The sequence below is a fragment of the Aedes aegypti genome, chromosome 2 (assembly GCF_002204515.2).
Source record: "Aedes aegypti strain LVP_AGWG chromosome 2, AaegL5.0 Primary Assembly, whole genome shotgun sequence".
Taxonomy (NCBI): Eukaryota; Metazoa; Arthropoda; class Insecta; order Diptera; family Culicidae; genus Aedes; species Aedes aegypti.
In genome coordinates this window covers 7,270,873-7,296,351 of record NC_035108.1, presented here as the reverse complement: position 1 = coordinate 7,296,351, position 25,479 = coordinate 7,270,873, and the positions used below count along the sequence as shown (strand labels likewise).

Genomic DNA, 25,479 nt, shown 5'->3' with positions numbered 1-25,479 from the left:
AAATCACATCAGCACAGGAACGTCAACGAGAGAATACGGACCGGAACAATCGGCAATGACCACAGCGACGAAAATGGACTAGCGATTGGAAACTCGGTACGTGGAAATGAAAATCTTTCAACTTCATTGGAAGTACTCGCATACTCTCCGATGTACTGAAGACCCGCGGTTTCGACATCGTAGCGCTGCAGGAAGTGTGTTGGAAGGGATCAATGGTGCGAGAGTTTAGAGGTAACCTTACCATCTACCAGAGCTGCGGCAATTCACATGAGCTGGGAACAGCTTTCATAGTGATGGGTGATATGCAAAGGCGCGTGATCGGGTGGTGGCCGATCAATGAACGAATGTGCAAGTTAAGAATCAAAGGCCGATTCTTTAACTTCAGCATAATCAACGTGCATAGCCCACACTCCGGAAGCACTGATGATGACAAGACGCATTTTACGCGCAGCTCGAACGCGAGTACGACCGCTGCCCAAGCCACGACGTCAAGATCATCATAGGAGACTTAAACGCTCAGGTTGGCCAGGAGGAGGAGTTCAGACCGACGATTGGAAAGTTCAGCGCCCACCGGCTGACGAACGAGAACGGCCTACGACTGATAGATTTTGCCGCTTCCAAGAATAGGCCATTCGTAGCACCTATTTCCAGCACAGCCTCCCGTATCGGTACACATGGAGATCACCTCAGCAGACAAAATCGCAAATCGACCACGTTTTGATCGATGGACGGCACTTCTCCGACATAACCGACGTCAGAACCTATCGTGGCGCCAACATTGACTCCGACCACTACCTGGTGATGGTGAAACTGCGCCCAAAACTATCCGTCATCAACAATGTACGGTACCGACGCCCGCCCCGGTACAATCTCGAGCGGCTGAAACAACCGGATGTCGCCAATGCGTACGCGCAGCATCTTGAGGCAGCGTTGCCGGATGAGGGCGAGCTCGATAGGGCCCCTCTTGAGGACTGCTGGAGGACAGTCAAAGCAGCCATTAACGACGCTGCCGAAAGCGTTGTCGGATATGTGGAACGGAGCTCAAGAAACGATTGGTTCGACGAGGAGTGCCAGGAGGTTTTAGAGGAGAAGAATGCAGCGCGGGCTGCAATGCTGCAGCATGGTACGCGGCAAAACGTGAAACGATACAGACTGAAGCGGAAACAGCAAACCCGCCTATTCCGGGACTAAAAGCGCCGCCTGGAAGAGGTGGAATGCCAAGAGATGGAGTTGCTGTACCGTTCTCAAGAAACGCGGAAGTTCTATCAGAAGCTCAACACATCCCGCAAAGGCTTCGTGCCGCGAGCTGAGATGTGCCGGGATAAGGATGGGAGCATCTTGACGGACGGACGCGAGGTGATCGAAAGGTGGAAGCAGCACTACGATGAACACCTGAATGGCGCAGAGAACACAGGCACAGAAGGTCAGGACAGCGAAGGCGATGGCTACGTCAGCACAGCGGACAGCGGAAATCAACCAGCTCCCACGATGGGGGAAGTTAAGGATGCCATTCAACAGCTCAAGAACAACAAAGCCGCTGGCAAGGATGGTATCGGAGCCGAACTCATCAAGATGGGCCCGGACAGGTTGGCCGCTTGTCTGCATCGGCCGATAGTCAGAATCTGGGAAACGGAACAGCTACCGGAGGAGTGGAAGCAAGGCGTTATATGTCCTATCTACAAAAAGGGCGACAAACTGGAGTGTGAAAATTATCGTGCAATCACCATCCTAAACGCCGCCTATAAAGTGCTATCCCAGATTCTCTTCCGTCGTCTATCACCTATAGCAAATGAGTTCGTGGGAAGTTATCAAGCAGGTTTCATCGACGGCCGCTCGACAACGGACCAAATCTTTTCCGTGCGGCAAATCCTCCAGAAATGCCGTGAGTACCAGGTCCCTACGCACCATTTGTTCATCGATTTCAAGGCGGCATACGATAGTATCGACCGCATAGAGCTATGGAAAATCATGGACGAGAACAGCTTTCCCGGGAAGCTCACAAGATTGATCAGAGCAACGATGGACGGTGTGCAAAACTGCGTGAACATCTCGGGCGAACACTCCAGTACGTTCGAGTCTCGGCGTGGACTACGACAGGGCGACGGACTTTCGTGCCTGTTGTTCAATATTGCGCTTGAAGGTGTCATGCGGAGAGCCGGACTTAACAGTCGAGGCACGATTTTCACGAGATCCGGACAATTTGTTTGCTTCGCGGACGACATGGATATTATTGGGAGAAAATTTGAAACGGTGGCAGATTTGTTCACCCGCCTGAAACGCGAAGCAACAAGAGTCGGGCTTATGGTGAATGCGTCGAAAACAAAGTACATGCTGGTTGGCGGAACTGAGCGCGACAGGGCCCGCCTAGGAAGCAGTGTTACGATAGACGGGGATACCTTCGAGGTGGTGGACGAGTTCGTCTACCTCGGATCTTTGTTGACGGCTGACAACAATGTTAGTCGGGAAATACAAAGGCGCATCATCAGCGGAAGTCGTGCCTACTATGGGCTCCAGAAGAAACTGCGGTCAAGAAAGATTCACCCCCGCACCAAATGCACGATGTACAAAACGCTCATAAGACCGGTAGTCCTCTATGGGCATGAGGCGTGGACTATGCTCGAGGAGGACTTGCAAGCTTTTGGGGTTTTCGAACGCCGAGTGCTAAGGACGATCTTCAGCGGCGTGCAGGAGAACGGCGTGTGGCGGCGAAGGATGAACCACGAGCTCGCTCAACTCTACGGCGAACCCAGTATCGTGAAGGTAGCTAAAGCTGGAAGGATACGATGGGCAGGACATGTTGCAAGAATGCCGGACAACAACCCTGTAAAGATGGTGTTCGCCACGAATCCGGTCGGAACAAGAAGGCGTGGGGCGCAGCGAGCCTGGTGGATTGACCAGGTACACCAGGACCTGGAGAGCGTGGGTCACAGTCGAGGATGGAGAGAAGCGGCCATGAACCGAGGGAATTGGTGAAATATTGTTGGCGAGGCTTTATCAAGATAATTGATGTAAAGCCAAATAAGTAAGTAAGTAAGTAAGTACCCCGAATACCCGAAGACCATCTCCACAAGTTCCAGTTTCTAGAATGGCATTGCTTCGAATTCCATTATCACTGGACAATGTCGTACAAGGTAAACATATATTCTGGACAATAGCATTCAGTGTAATAGTGCGTTCAGGGTGATGTCACTCGGGTTAATGAAATTCGGAGTTAAAGTATAGAATTTTCTCAAAAGAGTTTGATTTTCAAGGGAGACATGTAACATAAAGCTCTGAAAGAGTTATGATTCAATGAAACCAATAAAAACGAAAATTTCTACTTTTCTTAAGTATATTTCAAGTACTGAGGCTTTCTCTTCACGAGTTACCATGAGAATGGACTGATTGATTTATACAATTCTTTTACTATTGCATTTATACAGAGCTCTAACGTGTTCGTGAAATCGAAAAGACCCAATGGTAAAATAGTAGATTTTTGAAAAATTTAAATGTAGTGATGTATGCTACAAATGATCACAAAAGTATTGACAGTGGTCTAGAGTTCTATAGTTTGGAAAATTTTGCATTACTCAGTTGAAGTTTATGTTCTGGAGCAGTACAAAATTAGCCGCAATAGCCGGTAGCTTCTGCTTCTTCTTATTGGCATTACGTTCCAACTGGGACAGAGCCTGCTTCACAACTTTTATTAACTACGCCACTTATTGACTGAGAGCTTTCTTTGCCAAAGTAGCCATTTTTGCATCGTATATCGTGTGGAAGGTACGAACATACTTCCCAGGGAAGTCAAGGAAATTTTATTTACAAAAAGATCCTGGACCGACCGGGAATTGAATCCAATCACCTCCAGCATGGCTTTGCTTGGTATCCACGAACTCTAACCAGTCGGTTAGGGAAGGTCCAAGGTAGCTAGTTGGACCATAACAATATTTTATGAATAATAATAATGACACGAAATTGCTCCGTACTGCCTTACAGCGCTTGAGCCTTTGGAAAAATAATCAATTGTGAAATACTTTGGCGACATATGAGTGCAATGTGTCATTGAAAACATTTGAACAAGCTTAACAGAATGCCTGCTTAAAAGAATGCCTAATTAAACTATTGGAAATTAGTGTTTTCAATGGTTACACTTCCAAAAGGACGTAACTCCAAATTTCGTCTATCCTCTCATTCAAAACTCGTCTCAGAAGTTACAAATAACTATATAAACCAACACTAACTTCAATGCTCTCACTCTGCAAATTTTTAACTTTCAAACTATCAAAATGCCACAGATTTCGGGATTGACGATATGAATTATTGAAGAATTTGCGAAACTGATGTCGAAGGATCTTAATGATCTGTTTATCTTAGAGGTACGCACCCAGCTTGACCATGGAAGCATTCAATGGTTGTTATTTTCCTAGAAATTGTTCAGTCAGAGTGAACCAACTAACTGAACGGTGGTCTTTAGTTTAGTCAGAGCGGACCAAGTACACATAATCCATGAAAAAATCGTTCTATCAGAGCTTTGGATTATGATTTTTCATGATTATAACTTCACATTATATTGTTTGAAAGTGACACCAAGATGTGTAGAAATATTGAAGTTAATTTTTAACCAGTTAAAATATTACAAAGCGTTAGACTTTAAGCCCATTTTTCTCAAAATATGAAAAATGTCACTTGGTCCACTCTGACTTAACGCCGACCATATTTGAGTCAGAATTTTCCGTTCTATTGATGACAACGAGGTATTAAAGGTACGAACATTTTTTGAGTTGCTTCGCAATATTTTGCAAAGAATCATTATTCGACCAAACATCCAATCGACCAGATCCACCTTTATTTTTTTAAGAGAACAAGCAATCTTGATATGAGAACCAAACATTTAATTATCGTAAGAAATTATTGTTTACGGTATGTTATATGAGCCTATTATGTGCATGTTGATGTTTTGTTTTGACAAACTGAAGATGAATCCATGACAGCAGGTCATCAACAATACTCTAGAAAAACTTTTTTAACTCTTCAGAGTGGCAGTTAAAAGATTAAACCATGAAAGTTCATAGCTCATCATAGTTCTGTTTCTACGATATTACAACGACCCAGTGCCTGCATGTACTTGAACTACATCGTAGTCCTAAAAAACAATGAGCACTTCTCGAATTTACCGCACTTTTGATTGTCATCAAATGCCTGCGTGGCATGTTGCTAGAGACGTAACAGTAGGTTACCGAAATCCGTACAATAGCGCAATCTACATACTTCCTGCTAAACGAACTTCTGTATCTGTGTCCTCAATTCATACAGGGCTAGAAGCAAAAGGGGTGTAAGTGACAAAAACCTAGTTTTTAGAAAACCCACTCTGTAGTTTTTTTTTATCAATTCATTTCAATTGTACGGAAACCAAAAAACAAGCAAATCTTCACCGGTTAATGATTTTTTTCGTTGTATAGATATATCAACTGATGAAAAAATTGAAAAAAAAGAGTAGATTTTTTATTATATTCAACTCAAAACCGCCTAAAATGTCACTTAAGCCTCTTTGCGCTTGGTCCTCTCAATTACAATCTCACACGATACCTCTTTGCCGTCAGAACCAAACGACCGGGAGATGGGTCATTCAATGTGTGGAACCATTCGTTTCCAATTCAGGTCAAACCCGGTCGTACCCATGGTTGCATTTCGATTCGTTGGCACTTTGTGTGTGAAAATTACCGTAAATTAGAACGATGTCCTTCCGAACAGATAGGATGAAGCGGTCCGTCCTTTGACCCATTATTATTAAACAGGATCGAGGTAAGTCGACCCATTTGTGAGGAGTGCCTTTGCTTTGAGGTAAGTGGAATCCGTCCGAAACACGCTTTACACATTTACACACGTGAAACACATCAGCCATATAAACCGGATATTCCATTGGTTTTGCATCATATCGCGTGCTCGCATGCTTTTATCATGAGTTTTCGTTCATGTACACCCAATTTGGTCGAAAGTAGAGCTAAGTGATTTGGATGGTTAATCAATTCTTGTTTTGCTTATTTCGCATCACTCGTTTCGCTTTAGCTCCACATTCCGCAAGGATGTGTGGTGAAAAATATCCGAATCAAGCAAAAGTTGGCTCGGCTGCGTCATCAGCAACAGGTGCTTCAGAGACATCTACAGGAGCTTGAGGAATCCCCCAATCCGGATCAGTCGGCAATCGAGCAGCACCACAGGAAATACAGTAAGTATGAATTCAAATGAATGAAGTTCAAATTGCGCGTATTTGAGCATAAGGCCATGTTTATTTTTTCATGAACCAAACCAATTTTTTCGTACGTTTAAAAATGAACTGAAACTATTCTGGAGAATGTCTTATTCTGGGAATGAAATTAAAACTTTAGAGAGTACAAATCGATCGATTGTTTACTCGCTGGTGGTGACCAGTCGAACAAATTTTTAACTTAAATGGCCATGAGAGGACTCATGAACGCAACAATGCGCTCTCGGGCTAGGCATTGGATATATATAGAAAGCGTTGTGTTTGGATGGGCATCTAATTCTTCCGAAAGAGGTGCACTTTGCGAAAAAGAACCACGTGATTATTGAGCTGAAATCGAATTCAGGTTAACTTCTGCGTTCATGAGTCCTCTCATGGCGTAGTGGTTAACGCGCCCCAACTAGAGATCGGGGAGTCGTGAGTTCGATTCTCACTGAGAAGACGTGTAACTTTTTTGCAAATCTTCACATCAATTTGTCCATCTAATCCAATTGCAAATTATATGTAATGTTTAGCTTTTCGGTAGTTGTTAAATGGTTGTCTGATTATTCAGATTTGTGCTCATGAAAATTTGAGGTTTGGCTTCGATGCATCGTAGCCTTAAGGCGTACACTTAACTTCCACTACCCGTATCATAGATGTTGCTAATTATTTTCTATACAATCCTCAACATTCTCGCAGCCATCGAAGCTCATAACACCATCTCACATAACTTTTTCTTTCTTCCAAATTCAGACAACTTCCTCCGCTACTATTCATCATGGGATAATGCATTCAGTCAACAACAGGAGAGTCACCACCAACAGCACCAGAATCACCATCGTCAGGAGGAACAGTCCTACCACCAAGGAAACCACCCAACGCCCCATCCTCGAAGGTGGTTCAAAAAGCGAAGCAAGGACAATTCCCAGCATCAAGAACCTGCCTCAACCAGTGCTGGAGCCAAGACGCAAGATGCCTGAAAGTGCTGATGTGTTAAAACCTTGAACCTCACTCGATAGCTTTCAATATCTCATCCTTATCGTGGTGGCAGAAGAGCAAGAAAAGAAGGACTATCTGCCATTGCAGTGCAGAGCCAGGCCACATTTATGCTGACTAACAACATGTGCCAGAAGACGCAGAATAAAGCAAGGAATGCATGTGCTTAAATACTTGACATTTTTCATAATACCTTCTCATATTGTGGAGCACTTTTTATCGTCATCTTAATCGAAACGAATCGATGGCGGTTAGGTCTTCACTTGCAGGAAACGTGTTTTTTTTACTGGAAGACCTTGACTTGAAGAAAGTCCATTGTTTGGGAAATGCTCCGTGTGGTTCGCCTTCCATGTGTGCTTCACTTCTTATTCATTGATTACAATAGATACCTATGGGGGTTCGTACGGAGGGAAGTAAAGGTAAAATATCACATTCGATTGAATGAGTCAGGATTATAAATCAGCAGATATGCAGCAGTAAGGACCGGGAGGTGGAAGTTAAATTACGGAAGGGAAATTACAAAATGAAAATTCTTGGGAATCGCCTCTGCCATCGTTGGTAATGCTGATGGGAGGCTTTGCTTGTGGAGGGGATATTGGCAACAGTAGGACAGCTTTCGTTGAAAATGTCATGGTTCATAATTTTCAAGATGTTTCGAGGAGTTAATACAGAAATTCATGGAAGCTTTTCCTAAGAAATTTATTGCATATATTATATCCTCCAACTGGCAATGCTTTTAAATATGACAACATAAAGTTCAGTATTGAGGTATTTGCACAGAACTTCTGGAAATGTATAGCCTTTTGATCCCAAGAAAGCTCCATTAGAGTGGTTATTTTCATTCGGGAAAAAGTTTAAGCATAATCCGTCAACTCTAAGAGAGGAGAAGGTCTCAACGGTCTAGACCAGGGTTTCTCAACCGGTGGTCCGCGGACCACCACAGGCAGGGCTCATCAATATATGAATAAAAAAAAATTGAGAAAAATTCAGGGTCGCCTATTTTCCCGGAAAACTCAGTTGTTTATGAAAATGAAAGCAAATTTTCTTAGAAATAAAAAAAAATTAACTGGAAAGTTTTCCACAAAATTTTCCACCGTTGAGAAAATTCGTAAAGAAAAGCCGGAAAATTATGCTCCAACTCGTGGAAAATTTTCAAAAACATATTTTTGAGAAGGTAATTTCATAAGCTTTAATCGCTGAAATTTTTGAAATGGTTTTTTTTTCGTTTTTGAGTAATGGCCAATTTTGTAAAAACATGTAAAAATGTGTCATTTTTAGCCTTTTCTTTGAAAAATCATAACTCAAGAAAGAAGCATCGTAGAAACAAAGTTTTTTTTTGAAAATGAAAGCAAATTTTCTCAGGAATAAAACAAAATACTATCTGGAAACAGTTTTCCACAATTTTTTTTTGTTTTAGAAAATTTTCAATTGCTTTGATAAAAAATCTTTGTTTTTCCGATGCTTCGATTGAATTATGGGTTTTCAAAGAAAAGGCTTATTCGGTCATTTTGCACAAAATTGGCCATAACTCAAAAACGAAAAAAAGGTACATATCAAAAATTTCAGCGATTGATGCTTATAAAATTATCTTCTCAAAAATATTTTTTTGAAAATTTTCCACGAGTTGGAGCATAGTTTTTCCGGCTTTTCTTTACGAATTTTCTCAACGGTGGAAAATTTTGTGTAAAACTTTTTCCAGTTAATATTTTGTTTTATTCCTGAGAAAATTTGCTTTCATTTTCATAAAAAAAATTGTTTCTACGCTGCTTCGTTCTTGAGTTATGATTTTTCAAAGTCAGTAGTGTCAGAGGAAAACAAAAAAATTCCAGCTGAGTTTCCCGGAAAAATAGGCGACCCTGAATTTTTCTCAATTTTTTTTATTCATATATTGATGGGCCCTGCCTGTGGAAAAAGTTTCATGACAATCTGAGACCCTTCGGCCCACTTTGTACGGAAATAAAAAAAAATCCCCTTTTTATAGTTTATATAGGCTTGAAAAATTATCACTGTACGCGTTGACATGCATAAATTATGCTGATACTTTTTCAGCTGTGTCAGTGCAAAACCAACTGATTTTCTTTGATTCAAAATCGTGAGATGAATTAACAACAATCATCAATGACACATACAAATTTCAACGGCCTACTTTGCCTTAAGGCCGCACGGGACGTCATCATAATCACCCTATCCATTTCAAGAAGCAAATCTCAAGCAAATCGATGCGAAAATGTATCACTATGATTCTATATATGTAGTGCACAACCCGATAAATTTTCAGCTTCATCGGTTCACTAAAACTCGAGATTTGCTTCCACAAAGTTTTGATGATTATTGTTAGAGTGAGACGAAAGACAGGGAAAATAACACGGTCTCCCGTGTCCCCTTAAATGGAAATTAATATGGAGAATTTTTAAACAATGTTCCAAACACGTTAGTTATGGGTCATACAACATAATAATCCTAAATAATGGAGGCAGTGGTTAAAAGGCTCTACAGATGAGAAAAACACGTTAGTACAGTACCCGACGAGTGGATTACAACAGAGTTGTAACAGATTTCGTTACTCAGTTAGTGCGTTTTTTTCTTACAAAATATGCTATTATTTTGGCTGGTGAGTAGTTAAAATATCAAAAATTATAACACAATTTCCTCTACAATAAACAAGATTGAAACGAAATCTGTTATAATTTAAACCAAAATGTAACTAATTATGTTTCGAATCAAACAAAAATATAACACATTTTGTTGTTTTACATAGCAGAATTAAAACAAAATGAGTTATGAGTAATTGATCTCAGTTTTTTTTTATAACAAATTGTGTTTTAATCATGTATTATCTGAAACAGATATTGAACAGACTTTTTATTGTTTGTTTTAATAATGTTATAATTTTCTTCATCAACTCAATGTGCTACTAATACAGTGGTCACTAAGCTGCGGCCCGCAGGCCGCATGCGGCCCTCGAGAGCGTTTTGTGCGGCCCGCGAACAAATTTTGAATGGCAATGTGAAGTGGCCCGCAAGCAGTGAATTATTGATGACAACGGTTAAATTCTTAAGTTCTTGCTAATGATTACAAAAATTACAGGCTTTTGCCTGCTCTCTACATGACCAACAATGGAATGCCTAACAAGAAATAATGAGGTATAATCTGTGTTTAATTCTTCAGAAATAGCTTGTCTAACATCCCAAGGTTCCCTAAATCTTACGGCAGACTAATGGCTTCAAAATTTCCTCATGCTTTCAAAAATGTCTTCACTCCTCAGTAACGTTCAGCGTTAATGGCCATAGAATGTGTTCAAGTCTTCAAAGAAAGACCGGACACCTCAGAATTTTTTCATAAATGTATTTTGAATTTTTACTTGGTTGAAAATATTTCAAAGATTTACAAATTTAAATGTAAATGTAAATCTAGATATTTCATGTCATCAACGCTTCCTTAAATTCCATAAATCTCATCTTCAAAAAGAGATCTTTGTAGTCACATAAAAAGTCGTTAAAATGAATCCTCACGAAGGCTGACAATCGTGACGAAATAAAAAAAAATCGTCAGCATGAATAGTTACTCCTATTTTTGTTTACGTTCGAATTCTCTTCGATCGAAAACCGTTTAGCATTTACGTTTACGCCAGCAAAATAAAGTTCAACTCGGGCAGGTCGGTGACACCGACTCTGTGTTTCGTCATCGACGAAAGATTCCATGACTAACTTCAATCCAAAATAGTTAACGAAGTTTGTTTCTTTTAATATTATTTCTTAAAAAAAAGACACCCCTTTTGTATATTTGCTTGTCAAGCATCAAACGACGAATACCATCACAGAATTGCTTGTATTAGCTATTGAACCCGCTTTCCTCATTGTTCTCTCCTCATATCTCTCTTTGTTTGTGCTTTATTTATTTTTTTAAAGCCCGTAATCTGTAGCCGACACGATTCATATTTTGGTCAGCTCAGAGATCCCGAACGAAGATTCTACCATTGCGAAAGAAGCTTATTTGTTCGTCATAACGCAAAGCCTATAAGACGGATCACTACAGCAAATAGTTATACAACGGTTGACTATTCTTTTGTAAGTTTCGTTGCTGACTTTTTTTCCATTTGACGGCGAAGATTGTCTACCCTGATCCTCACATAACTTGCGGCCCGTGTCATTTTTTGAAACCATTAAAGGGCCCGTACAAGCAGTTCGGTTGGGGACCACTGTTCTAACATAAATGAAACATAATTTGTTATTTGTAACAAATCTTGATATAATTCTGCTACAATTTTGATGTAATCCACTGGTCAGGTAATGTAAGTACAGATTCATCATTCTACAGTGAAAACTCATTCTCCGAAGCATAATAAAGGAAATTGCCGATGAGAGAAATTCATTCCGATGGATGGAAGAATGTATATTTTTAGATTTGTTGCCACTATTTAACTATTATCTAACATATAGTCCAACAAACTTCTGCAAAAATCTCAAACAAAACTGATTTGTTTTTTCAGCAACTTGCTTTATTATGGTTTGAAGAACAAGTTTCACTATGAAATGATTACTGTCCGTAACTGCATATTTGTAACATTCGACAAAAGTAGGCATTGAGTGAATGGGATACCAAGTATGGGAGGAAACTAAAATTTCTATAAATCACTAAGAGCTTAAAAGTGATTATTTGAGGCTAAAATTTTGTACAAAAATGGGTGAAAAGTCAGAAAATAGTTCTGATAGAAATTTCATTGCAACTACATTACTGGGCTCATATACAATCTCAATGTGACTGTTATGCGGTTACAATCACCAATGTGACAAAACAACTTGGTATTTTTTTCGAATTTTCTAGAACAATCTCACATATTTCAGTAAGTTGATCGAAAGTATTTATCATTTGATGACCATCCCCGGTATTAACTCGAAATTGTCAAAAATGTCGAATGTGACATATATGCAGTTATGGGCAGATGAGTCTTTACTTACATTATTGAACCAACGTGTTTGGAGCATACTTCAAAATTTCTCCATTGTAATTTCTATATCGTCTTTGATCCACATTTAAATCTCCGCCGTAAAAGTTAAATATTTCACAGTCACTATTTTTCATAGTAAGGACGATATGGAAGATTGAATTTTCAAACTTTTTTTGAATTTTGAACTGCCCTAATCTACACTGGAATAAAAGGTTTTACATTGGAACTCGACGATTCACACCAAAATCTAAAAATCCGCACTGGAATATCAGGATCCACACGGAAATTTAAGAATCAATTTTTGTATTTAGCTGATATGGGGTAACATTGATCACCCATGAAAACAACGTGCGTTAAGGTGAAGATGAATCGAAGCCAGAGTTCAAATTTTCAAGAGCACGGATCTGGAGAACCAAACATCCGTTTAAGCTGAAAACCTAATCGATTGGTCACCACCAGCTAGTGTCCAATCGATTAAGTTTTCAGCCTTAACGGAAGTTTGGTTCTCCAGATCCGTGCTCTTGAAAATTTGAAGTTTGGCTTCGATTTATCTTCACCTTAAATTTGAAAATATCATTACTCCCAAGAAACCACTAGCCTGTTTATTCATCTTTTTCACCTTATAGGACTATTACACGACTAATATAGGGCATGTCAGCTGTTTAATGACATATAGGATAGAATCCCTGTCACGGCAGGGAAAATGGCTTCTTCACGCATACTGACAAATTCAGCCAGCGCATTGCCCTTTTTCTAAAATTATGCAACTTATCTGCAATAAATCACAACCAAATTGCTAACACGCTATAAGAACAGGATTACTTTTCCATCTTAATCGTTTTCTCAACTGATAATGCCCGAAATCTGACGATACGTGGTCATTTTCATCAAGTGTGACGAGTATTTTGGTGCTAGTTTTGAGTAATCCACCGCCAAATGAAGGACACTTTCCACTTGATTTTCTTGCTCTTGCAAAACGTAGGACGTCCAATACAATTTACTTTCACTTATTGTAGATTTTAGAACACGCAGCAGTAAATTTCTGGTAGAAGTAACACAAAACTTTGCAAAACCGTGGTCAAAACAATCACGCTATCACAATATTTCACTTTTTTTATTTTTCTATTTTTTGTCCACTTTCGCTGTTGCAGTGTTGTCAGTATCGTTGGAAGTTATGTACGACATCCGGCAATTTAAAAGCGAACTTAAAAACAAACGCTGACTACAAACATAATATGGGCAACGATGTACATTTGATTCATATTTTCTAATACCCAGAAATAAGAGAATAATGTTGTGCCTACCACTACATTTACATTAAAATTTGTGGAGTTTCACCTTAATAGCACTTTATTGGCACGCAGGGCAAATTAAAGTGCTATTTGGTTACTTGGGCCTACTAAAATCATGGATAGTGCATGTATCAGGTTTTGGAGAAAGTTAGGAAGGGGGAAGGGGAGGTCTAGAAACAATGGACGTCATATTTGAATCTTCCCCTTTAAAAAAAGGGGGGGGGGTGTACAAAAAGAGGGAGGGTGTCAATATAAGAGAACTCCCCACTAGTATGAAAATATATAGCTTTCACTCGGTATCGAGCACACACAAGATACTTCATAGGGGTCACACGCATATCATGTCACGAATAGTAAGAGAAAACTTTATTTTCATACTAGTGGCGGGTCTCCTATATCAACACCCTCCCTCTCTTCGTACCCATTTTTTTGAATTTCTAGACCCCCGTCCCCCCTCTCTCGCGACTAATTCTAATACCTGAAACATGCACTGTCATACTTTCATTAAAACCGCCCCTTCCTCCAAATTATGGACGTCATTTTAGGATGACTCCTACAGCCAATGTTTATAATATCTCATGTACTATATTGTAGAGATAACTTTTTGCAATTCAAATACAACACAGCGAGCGTAAACCGCAATAGCACCATTATTTCACCGCAAATTGCACCTGCACGATAAGAAATGTTTGACAAAATCGCACATAACTTGTGATAAGAAAAGACACCTCTAATTTTTTCATACTTTGTGTAAAATTAGCTTAGCTTTCTAATGATGCAAAAACTTTTAAAATCGGTGGTTGCGAACACCATGAAAATTCAGTATTTCCGATGAAATCCAATATGGCGGTCAAATCCAATATGGCCGCCAAATAACTTATTTTTGCGAATGAAGCTCCTATGTTTTTTGTTTCCAAAACCATGTTTATTGTGAAGGGACTGTTGAATAAATTTCTGTGTTATAACAGTTTGAGTGAGTCAGGAATTGTCAAAATTGAGGGGTCTTCAAAAACTGTTTTAATCATAACTACCAATGGGTCCATCAATTTGACCCATGCAGACCCATCGACAGGAGCTTTCGAATGAGTATAAATTTTAACATTTTGAAAGACCAAGTGTTATTTACACTCAGGGCCGGTCTCAGCGAAAATTACTCAAATACAAAATTTGAAAACAAAACCTCACAATGAGACCCATTCTCCTATGCCTTTTTTGGAATTTGATTAATTTTTCGAAGAAGCCTCTAAGCCCGATTCCGGAATGCAGTAAAGAAGCTTTACCTTTATCAAAATAGATATAAAAATGTTTTCATTCAAGACGAAGGAAAAGCTCATGACGCACTGTTATGTTTTTGCATTTGCATTGGCAACTGTTCCCTATTTATTACTGACCCTATCGTACCCTGGAACAAAAATGACAAGTATAAAAAAAAACTCACCGAATCATCGGCCCCCGCTTGAGAGTTCAATAAATATCGGAATCAAAACCAAAAAAAGAACTTCTCCAATATTTTCACCCGTACTCCTTACCGATGTTGATGTCGATGAAAAATACTGGGAAAAAATCCCACAAAGCTTGCTGATCGTGCAAGGAAAGGAACGGTAGTATTATGACAGTAATGTCAATAATTTTTCTCTAATCGGATTATTCTACATTTTTGCATCGCTAGAGTGCTTTTTCCTCACTCCTGGATCGTTGGGCAATTGGTTCGCATAAAAGAGCCAGTTGGCCTGGCTGGATGGTAATTAGCATTTTTATGTTTGCTTTTGGGAGCAATTTGCTTGAAAGGATTCGGAAGAGTGGTAGCTTTGGAAAAATAAATTGATAAATATTTCCTTGATCGTCGGAATGATTTGCGGTGTTCTTTTTCTTTCTGGTCGTACTGAGACAGAGCATGCTTTGTATTGAATAAACACATCTTCAGAACTAAAAATTTTATTTGTAAGTCTAGTCCAGTACACGACACTGAAGACGGCCTCACAGTTCAGGCCAAATACGCGTCGAAGATACAAACTCTAGTGGAAGAAAATGGTATAGTACTAAATTCTGGTTTTCATCTACTATTATTTGTAAATTGTTAAATTAAAGGTTTCAAAAATTGTTTCCAAATTTAATTGTTCAAAACTTGTTACGTAAAACGTCTTTATCCTGTGAAGGAATTCGAATTATTTGTTCGACAAGACATTTATTAGAGTCGCATGATCAGAATTTGAGGAAAAATAATCATGAAGATAGTCAATACTATGATATTATATAGGAATTCCATTGTGAATGTCATCATTTGCTGCCAAAATAGAAGACAATAATGAATTTAGTTTTGTTTTAAAGTGATATATTGTTGCATTTCTATTCTTACTTCTCTTGTGAAGAGCCTTGGTCACTTACCACCTAAAAGCTAAATTTATCCATTTTTCATCCACTAATACTAGATTTCTGGTTGAAATAAAAGCAAACTTGTTCTTCTTCAACACAAGCTCAAAACCTTTGTCAATCGTTAAAACATGGTTTTGTTCTACACCTCACTACAATCGGAGGAGAACCTCTAATGCTGGCTCGTACAAATCCTAAGCATATTTTTCTTCTCCAACGCCGTTTGCATATCTGGACAAGGATAGCGTCACAGAAGTAGTCCTCCTTCCACGACTGGATCCTCTAAATACTACGCATACCCTCCCGTCACAAAAACGTGCATTTCCATTTATTATAATTTGGTTCGAAACACATTTTCCGCTTGTTGCTTATCATGTACACATTTTGATTACAGCGCGTTGTCTTTTGTCTCACTGTTGCCGCTTTGTAACAAAAGCGTTGTTGTTCTCGTCGGCTGACTTTTTCACTTTTAGCGCTCTGCTGCACTTTTGTGCAACACTCGAATATCAACCAAAACTATTTACAAAAGTTCTCATCAGAAGCTTTTTTAACTGTTGAGTTTTTTTTGTCTTTGCTGCTTCACTCTGTATGTCAGCTTTTCCTACTGATAGAGGGAGGGAGTTTTCGTGTTGGGTTCTTTTGTATAGTTATGCTTTTTTTATCTCTCTTAAGCAATTTATTATTGTTTTCATTTCCATTTTTTATTTGTTTCATCATGCTGCTCGTTTTCTATACTTGAAAAGCTCAAATAAACGAAACAAAAAAAATCACTACCTTCCACAGAGGCGTGTTCAGAGCTATTACAGTGGTCGACATTCGCGTAGCCGAGCCTCAAAATTGCGTCAAATTTACTAGAGAATTAGACCCTCTTTTATGGCTTTTCCGGTCAATCGTATTGGAAGCGGAATAGTTATGTAACTTCCAACGTTTCGGCTCGTGGTTGGAGTCTTCCTCAGGGAGGTTATATGTGTACCGCTATTTGTTAATAGCTTTTCAAACAATAGCTTTTAGTAAAGTATTTATTGAAACATGAATGTTGCGATGAAAGAAAGTTGCTGGTTGGAACATCCATACGGGACAGTTATGCTTTTATAGGCCCTCGTGTCATTCAAATATTTTTACTAATTGCTCCAAAAAGAACAATGACAATTTAGAATTCCAACGCAAATCATGCAGATTTTTTAAAAATTAGGTACGTCATGATATATTATGAAAAAAAAACGCGAAAAATGTACACATATTTCATGATAAACTGAATTAAAATGCAACACGACTGAACGATTGTCTAAGTTAAGAACTACATTTTTTGTGCTTAAGCCATTTTTTTGATTTCAGTGTATGCGTATATATAGTATATCACTTACTCATGGAAAAGTATAAAATAAAGTTGAAGTATAACCACGGACAGAAAATTTTACAGTAAAAACTAACTTGTACCTGGGTTCTTCTGACACCTTTTAGAATACAAATGGAACTCGACAAAACGATTGTAGACCACTGTACATCCCGTCATTACACAGTTTTCTAAAGGATTTGCCTTTGATGTCACCCCGTTTTTTAACGCCACTGGTCCGCAAATGGAACATCAACCAAACAGTAACAAAGTTGAAAATAGCTGCATCCAACGCAATAGTCGCAAAAAACACGAACGGCCAAATTAAGCAGCTTCTCCTCCGACTCTGGCTAGTGGGCGACGCTTGGAAAAAATAGTCTGACCAACCCGTACTTCGGACTGAACTCTGGCAAACATGTTGAATAAGAAAAAAAGAAATCAAAGAGACGATGATGGTCACCCACTCTGGACCTCTCCCGCTCCGCACCGCACAATTAGAAGTAAAACCGATTATAAAGGATTGGGAGCTGGAAATGTTGAACGTCCTTTCGTTTGCTGACGTTGACCACTATTTTGAAGACACATTTGGAGCTCCATTCCGCTTCGTCGTGGGCTTCGTAGGTGATGAGGTGGCTGCCGGCGCCGAAATCCGTTCCCGGGCTCTAATTAGCAGCGAATGGACGGCACACGAAATGGGATTATAATTTATGCAACATGAGAAGAAAAAAAATGCCAGGACTTTTTACAAACATGCAACATAAAGGGGGTAACTCACATTGGACTTTGTAATGGTGACGACTCCCACGTTGTCGGAGAAGATTGGCTCCTCCCAGGTGGCCTTTACGCTCTGATGTCGACCTTCGATGGTGTAGATCTGGGTGTCGGGACAGAAGTCAACCGTTGGAGGTTTGCCAGCTGTTCAGGAAGAGAGGAAAAATGATTGTTGATTACAGTGAATATCCCAAGTAACATTTTTAGTTTAATCACGCTCTGTAGTAGGAGGAATTGGTGACGAGTGTGCTTCATGAAACGTATGCAATCGACTCCATGTCACCAGAGTGAAAGTTTCGTTTATGCGTTGTTGTGGGTAGCCTTTGCTGGACAGTCGAGTATGGAGTATCAACACTAGGGCGATTCAAAATTTAAAAAAAAAATTGAATATCCAATTTCCCATGTGTTCCTTACCATCCTTAATATAAAAATAGTGTATTGTGAAATTTTCGGCTTTTTCGGTGGTGATTTAATGGTGGCCCAAAGACAATGTAAGTTTATATGGTAATTACCATGGAAAATTTTTGAGAAATATTCCTCACACGTTAGTAATGCAATGTAAGTGCAAACGTATCAAGCCATGGTGAAATCTCATTCTTCAAACCTTATTGCAGGATGTTGATGAAGAAACAAATCCCTTCTGAGCTATTTTTGTTTGGGATTTTTGCAGATGTTTGCAGGGATATAATACCGAATGAACACTCAAGTCTAGATTATGCTACAGTTTACGGCTCTGTTACGGTTCTTTTTTTGCCGTATGAGCCTATAGTTTAAGTTTTTGTTTTGTAACGTTATAAGAAAAGATAAATTAGTTTTGTGCCTTTTTGAGAAAGAGCACTCAAATGGGCTTCTCCCTCTATCAACATTTTTAGTTAAAATAAATAAATAAAATTAGCAAACAAACAAATTAATTTCTCCTCTCCTATCCGTAAGATTAAATTTCTCTCCCAAGCAATATCTTAATTATGATTTGAAGAATTAATTTTTACTGTGGGATGATAAGTTTGTACTCACATCCCAGTACTAACGTGTTTGAATCGTTTTTCAAAATTTCTCCATACTGATTTCCATATAAACCTATTTTGTCTTGGGCCACCTTTAAATCACCACCTAGAAAGCTGAAAAATTCACAGAACAGGTAAAAAAATAGGTAAGGATGGTAAGGAAGATATGGGAGATTGAATTTAAAACTGTTTTTAAATTTCGAACCGCTCTAATGTACACTTCTGTGCAACCCCTCATAAACATAAAAAAGTATTTTATCTATATCTCTGTGATTACACGTGACGAATTCCATCCAGAATGAGTCGAAAATAAAAAAAATCGTGTTCGATAGTCTTCGATTTGTATTAAATTTTTCACGTGTTTTTGTTTTGGTAGAATAAGTGTTTTCCATAGAAAAAATTATCATTTTGACTCGAGAATGAGTTTTGTAAATGGTCTTTACATTTTTGCATGCATTTTATTTGAAAAATTCTAACTCCGACACTGAATTTTAGAGAAAAATGCTCTATGAACAAGTTGTAGTGAACCGTTTGAACTATAATAAAAATATATACACTTAAAATATAGTTCTTTATTTTCATAAAAAATCAAAAATAAAACTTATATTTTAAATTACACAAAAACCCCATTTTTAATGTTTTTTAAATTTTTACCATTGATTCTTGATAGTAAACAGATATTAGCTTAGCTTAGCATAGCTTAGAATGACTACACATATCAATGGTTGCTATTCCGTGATTGACCATAGTCAGTGAAGATGCACAAAGAATCAACTAGAAGTTCGGCTGGGATTGGCCATAATCATCTTCAGTGTGCATAATTCAGTGCCTCTATTCATAAATGGTCAATAACGGCGCCGGCCACGTCCTTGCAGTCAGGTGGGGTTGAGGGAAGGAATGTTAGTGTGTAACCTTTGCTATTTGGAGACCGTGTTTACCTCTGCATCTCCACAAAGGTTACTGGGAGGGATGGTTGTTAATGGGGAGGATCGTTGGGTCACAGGATTCACTTTGATAAGCGATTAGACCATGATAAACGATTATTTGCTTACATGCTTAGGAATATAATATATTCAATTGACATGGAAAATTTTAAAATAGGAGTAAATAATGTCGTTACATGAAGTGACGAACCATTCAAAGTTTGTTGAGCAAATAGGTAAAAGCAACATTCCTACAGCTGTTATGACGAAAGCATGTGTAACAATATTTTACTCAAATTGAAAAATATAAATCGATTGGCTGGATCATCACATAATATTCTTATGCCGACACTTACAGTGGCGAACCATTCAAAGTGTTTTGAATAAAATTAACGTTTTGCAAGTCTATACTTCTAGCACAGACAAACAGACCAAACCATTCAAAGCCTTTTTTTATAAAAATAAAGGTAAAAGGAAGGATTTTATGCATAAAAATATGAATTAGAGTTTATGCCGAAACTTACAGTGACGAACCATTCATTGATTCTTGATAGTAAACAGATATTTGGGACAAACTTTCATGATGATGAAATTTAGAAAAATAAAAATGGAGTGGTGTTTGTATGTCACGAAATGGCTTGAGAACGGGATAACCGATTTGCACTATTCCTTCACTGTTGTCTGCTTGAAGGGTTCCGACGTGTTCGTGTGACGGAAAACTCAAGGGGAGTTTTCGGAAAATTTGGTAAAATGAGGGAGTACTAATATGTCATTTTGTATGGGAGGTTTCATGACATGTTTCAACAGCCTTGATACTTGATGGCAAGACGAAGTTTGCCGGGACCACTAGTTTTTAATAAAAAAGCATTTGTAAGAACAATTTTTAGTCAGTTTTCGAAATTTTGATTTTTTTTGTCAAAATAAATACGTTCTGATGATACAATAAGAATCTTGAAATTATTCTAAACCATAATGCATTTAAAGATAATTTCTCTAGAAGTAGCCATTTTCTAATTATATCGTGTTTAAAGCAATATATTTTGCATACCGTGCGACGTATCAATCTTCGTGAATTCGAGAGAACTTGGGCGGCATCCACAAATTACGTAACGCTCTAGGGGGAGAGGGGGAGTAGGCTCAAGCGTTACGGTTCATAAAAAAATTTAAAAATTTTCATACAAAAAGCGTTACGGAATGGGGGAGGGGGTCAAAAATTTCCAATTTTAGCGTTACGTAATAAATGGACGTCGCCTTGTCAATAAAGAAGAAAAACCCCGGTTAAAACAGATGTGGCCACTTCAGATCTCCTGGCACAGGACCCACGAGGGCCTCTTTGGGGACATGTCCAAAACATACCGTGCGACGTCTCAATCTTTTTCAATTCGGGAGAACATGTCAATAAAGGAAGAATAAACTAAATATCCATAAATGTGGCCACTCCACAGCACCTGAAACAGGTTCCGCCAGGGACTCTTTGAGGACATTTCCGTTTTTTGTCGGAAACATACCGTGCGACATATCAATCTTCGTGAATTCGAGAGAACTTGTCAATAAAAGAAGAAACAGCTCGGTACGAACAGATGTGGCCACTCTAGATCTCCAGGCACAGGTTCCACGAGGGCTTCTTGGGGAACATTTCCGTTTTATGTCCAAAAACATACCGTGCGACATCTCAATGTTAATGAATTTTAAATAACTTGTCAATAAATGAAAAAAAAAAGAAACACGGTAATAAAAGATTAGGCCACTCCAGAGCTTCTGGCATAGGTTCCATAAGGGCTTTTTTGGGGATATTTCTGCTTTTGTCTCAATCTTTGTGGATTGGAAAGTACATGCCAAAAGAAATAGAATCAACTTATTATCAATGTCAATCTTCGTAAATTCGAAAGAAAATGTCAATTAATGAAGTATGAACTAGGTATCAACTAATTAGGTCACTTCTAAGCACCTGGTACTGGTTCCGCCAAGGCCTCTTAGAGAACATTTCAGTTTCATGTCCAAAACCTATTATGCAACTTTTCAATCTTCATTTATTCGACAGAACATGTCAATTAATGAGGAATAGACCCTGTGTTTCCACTCCTGAGTATCACGTACAGGTTCCAGAACAGCCTATTTTATGCAGACATCATGTATACGCGCCTCATATCAAGAGCTTGAGATCAGCTTGCCATGAGCGCACAAAAACAATCGCGCGCTTGAGCACGTGCTATGGTGAGATACATTTTTTTAGATCTCATGTAACAATGTACTAGCTCAAACGATCACATCTTCACTGGCTCATGTGCCGTCTCATGAGAAAATCTCAATGTGACAGTCAAGGATGGAAAAAAATCGTCTCTAGCGACAAACAACACGGTATTTGAACGGTCTAAGAGGACCGTCGCTCTTGCAGCAGCATGATTTGAACACTTCACTACACATGCGTTTCACCGATACATGAAGCATCCGATGCATCGTTTGTCGTGGGACAAAGAGTTTGTCGGATGTTGTTACAGGTTGCGATCAACTCGAATCATGCCGTATTCGCGCTATTATTTTTCGCGCAGACCATGTGCAAATTATTTTAGAATCATAAATAGCATGTACATAGGCAAATCACATAGATAAACCGAAAAAATCCTCAAAATAATAGAACTTTGATTCGCGAACGATTAATCGCTAGCGCACATTGAGAACGATGTATTATTCGGCGAGCGCAGTTTGTTGTGATTACTTAACGGCAAAAGGTTAATCGTTGTTGCTATGATCGCACGATAAAGACAACCGCGATGCATCATGGATTTTGTCATGATCACTAGATTTCCATCCTTGGTGACAGTGCATTTGAGCCTTGCAGACGATGGTTTCAGCAGAGTGTCGTGTTTCTCATGTATACCTAAATGAGCTGCCATGCGACATTTGATATCGCAGGGCACAGAATATGTGAGACACGAGATTCGGATACGTACAAAATATATCTTAGTGAGCGAGTCTCATGAGACATCTCGTGAGGCTCGTCTCATGCGCTTACTAGGAGTACTTTTGTGCAGTTATGTTTGCCTAGTACAATAACCCCACGGAAGCATACGACTTCATTCAATACCTATGCTTCTTCGGTGGCCAACACAAGTTTTTCAATTCAAATGCCAGAAACCAGGCCAGGTTAAACTCGGTTGAGGTTCTGGCATTTGAATTGAAAAACAATATGCGTCGTATTAAGGTGCTTCTCTGTGCAACAGGGCTGCCACATATACATATTTATCTGTATTACACAGATTTTTTTATTCTGACACAGATTCAATTTGTATGGAACACAGATTTTCTTTCAACGATTTTTGTATGGACACAGATTTTTTTGTATGGGACACAGATTTTCTAACCTGGTGGATACAGGTTTTCTATCAATTCATCTGGCAGCTTTGCTGTGCAATGTTTCAGACAATTCGGCCGAGAAAAAACCCCCATGCCATAGAGTCGGAAATATTACTCTTTTAACTCTTCTCGTCACATTTGATGAAAAGGGCCGATGGCTTTGTTAGCTTCGATGCTGTCACCGATAAATAGAGCTGCGGGATGTTATCAGTTGATTGCCATGGAGTCCTCAACGCAAATGTTTCAATGGACCGATGCACGAGTTCATTATTTGACGTTTGAGCGGTGCCGTGTTATTTACGTGACCATGGCAACAAGTGAATTCGGCACCGCTCAAACGTCAAATTAGTGAACTCGTGCATAGGTCCATTCTCTGCTTATATGACGAAACAGCAGAATGTTTCGTGGCGTGGCTGGTGAACAACGGCAGTGAATCACTGGACTTAAGTCGAAATCTGGAAACGTAGCTCACTCTTGAAATCTTGTGCGGATCAGCCACTCAGGGGGCTTCTGGTATTTGTTCCTAAAAGGCTTGCTTCTTGACTAAACCACCGAAACTGAATTTATTACAAGTTGAAATCTGGAAGCGCGGGCCAACAGCTCTTCTTCAGCGATGAAGAACAAATGAGCTTTCCATCAAGCATCGCGGAAATTCATCCCAACCTCGTAAATAAGCCGTTTCTTTTCATGCACAGTCTGTCTCCGCCATGAAATCAAAGCTCAAAGCCCAACTAGTAACACAACAGAATCGACATCTATGTATGACGGACGAACAAAAAACTATCGTCAACCATGTGCACCAACTTACCCATGACATTGACGACAAAAGTGCAGCTGCTAGTCAGCTTGGAAACCGGATGTTTGGCCGTATAGCTGATATTGATCGACCCGAGTGGCAGCTCCAGGACATCTTTCTTGGCCCAGTACGGCTCCACCACAATGTCCCGATCCCAGCTGACGTCCGTTTTCGGTCTCCGCAGTTTGACCGCCGTGTGGTCCGTATCGTTCGGATGAAGCTCCACATTTACACTCGTCGGGCAGGTCAGCTTCGGTTGAGGATATCCTGAAGAAACAAGAACGAGCAAAAAAAAAATGACGGTCAGAGCAATTAGAGGTTTGTTCGTTCCATTATGTTGTGTCAAAGAGGTTTGAACTCGGCGAGAGCACTTGTGAGATGAAAAAACTTTTCCTTTTCATGCAACCTGTTCACGTGCGATTGCATTGAGCGAGTAGAATAAGCTTTCCAATTGTGTTTCCAGCTAATTAAACCCGGCAAGTGGTCCCTTTTGTTTCATAGTCGCAGGTGATTTGAACGGATCCGGAGTCACCTAAAACCACAAGTGAAAGTTTCGCAATACATTTACCCGTCAGGCCAGGTGGATTGAGCACTAGAGGAAAGAGGTCCCTTTTCATCCACTCGTCAGAAGCTGAATAAGCCATACGTGTAGGGGAAGGCGGGGTAAGGTAATTAAAATCAATAAACCACTTTTCAACGTAGCATGTCGTTTAAGAGCCCTTATGCATGATTAAAATTATTTATTGAGACTTGACGATTTTACAACTCAACTTTACTGAAAAAAAAAGTTAAATTCTCTTTGGTTCTCAGAAGTAGAATGCTTCACAAATCCTGGGTGGTTTGATCTAGATGGTGAATCATTACATAGCGGCACAAAACCTTATACGTGCCTCAAAGGTCAAATAATGTGTCTTTACTAAATTTGGGGTGGCTAAATTCGTTGCCAATTTTAGACATCCTTCATTTGATATGGCCAATTTCAATACTTTCCCAAATAATCAAAAAGTATCGTTGTATAAACGAAAATATTACAAATCGCGTTGATTCGCATTCTTTAGTACCTAAACACTGATTTCTGTAGTAAATTAAGGACAAAAATCAGCTTACAAGCCGATAAAATTGCATGGAAGTTGACTGAAATCGATAAATAATGCATTTAGAACAATTTCGAAAACGACCCCAAATTAAGTAAATAGCGCTATTGAAGAACTTGAGACAAAAACTTGTTCCGTAGTGTAAGTCATGGTTAACTTATTCTAAGGACTTAAGGATCTGTGGATAATTGTGAACATTGATTACAAGAAACACTACTCTTTTGAAGTGGTCGGTTTTGTGACCTTTTGTAAGACCTTAATATTTATTTGTAGTTTATGTTGCCTGGGATTTTTTTCGTGTTGGGGTATGCGAACAGTTATTCGATCCATTGTGACACGCCTATTTTTTATATAACTTTGTCCACAGACTGTAGG

General features: G+C 39.2%; 2 protein-coding genes and 1 non-coding gene across 4 annotated transcripts in view; 2 read left to right on the top strand and 1 right to left on the bottom strand.

Moving 5' to 3' along the window:
• Window positions 1–7,392, top strand: part of LOC5579873 (fibrillin-1) — a 70,074-nt gene extending 62,682 nt beyond the window's left edge. The window contains exons 6-7 of the mRNA XM_021839843.1: window positions 6,046–6,205; window positions 6,977–7,392. Coding sequence (XP_021695535.1) covers window positions 6,046–6,205; window positions 6,977–7,203 — 387 coding nt within the window. The 3' untranslated portion in view covers window positions 7,204–7,392. The remainder of the gene's footprint in view (window positions 1–6,045; window positions 6,206–6,976) is intronic.
• Trnas-aga lies at window positions 6,610–6,683 on the top strand. The gene has a single exon. It is a non-coding gene; the product is annotated as a tRNA-Ser (tRNA).
• Window positions 7,393–15,974: 8,582 nt separating the features above from the next.
• The window catches only part of LOC5579875, a 448,850-nt gene continuing 439,345 nt past the window's right edge, over window positions 15,975–25,479 (bottom strand). For both annotated transcript variants that reach the window (XM_021839841.1, XM_021839840.1), the window contains 3 exons: window positions 24,023–24,277; window positions 17,938–18,077; window positions 15,975–17,824 (listed from right to left, as the gene is read on the bottom strand). In XM_021839841.1, coding sequence (XP_021695533.1) covers window positions 17,657–17,824; window positions 17,938–18,077; window positions 24,023–24,277 — 563 coding nt within the window. In that variant the 3' untranslated portion in view covers window positions 15,975–17,656. The remainder of the gene's footprint in view (window positions 17,825–17,937; window positions 18,078–24,022; window positions 24,278–25,479) is intronic.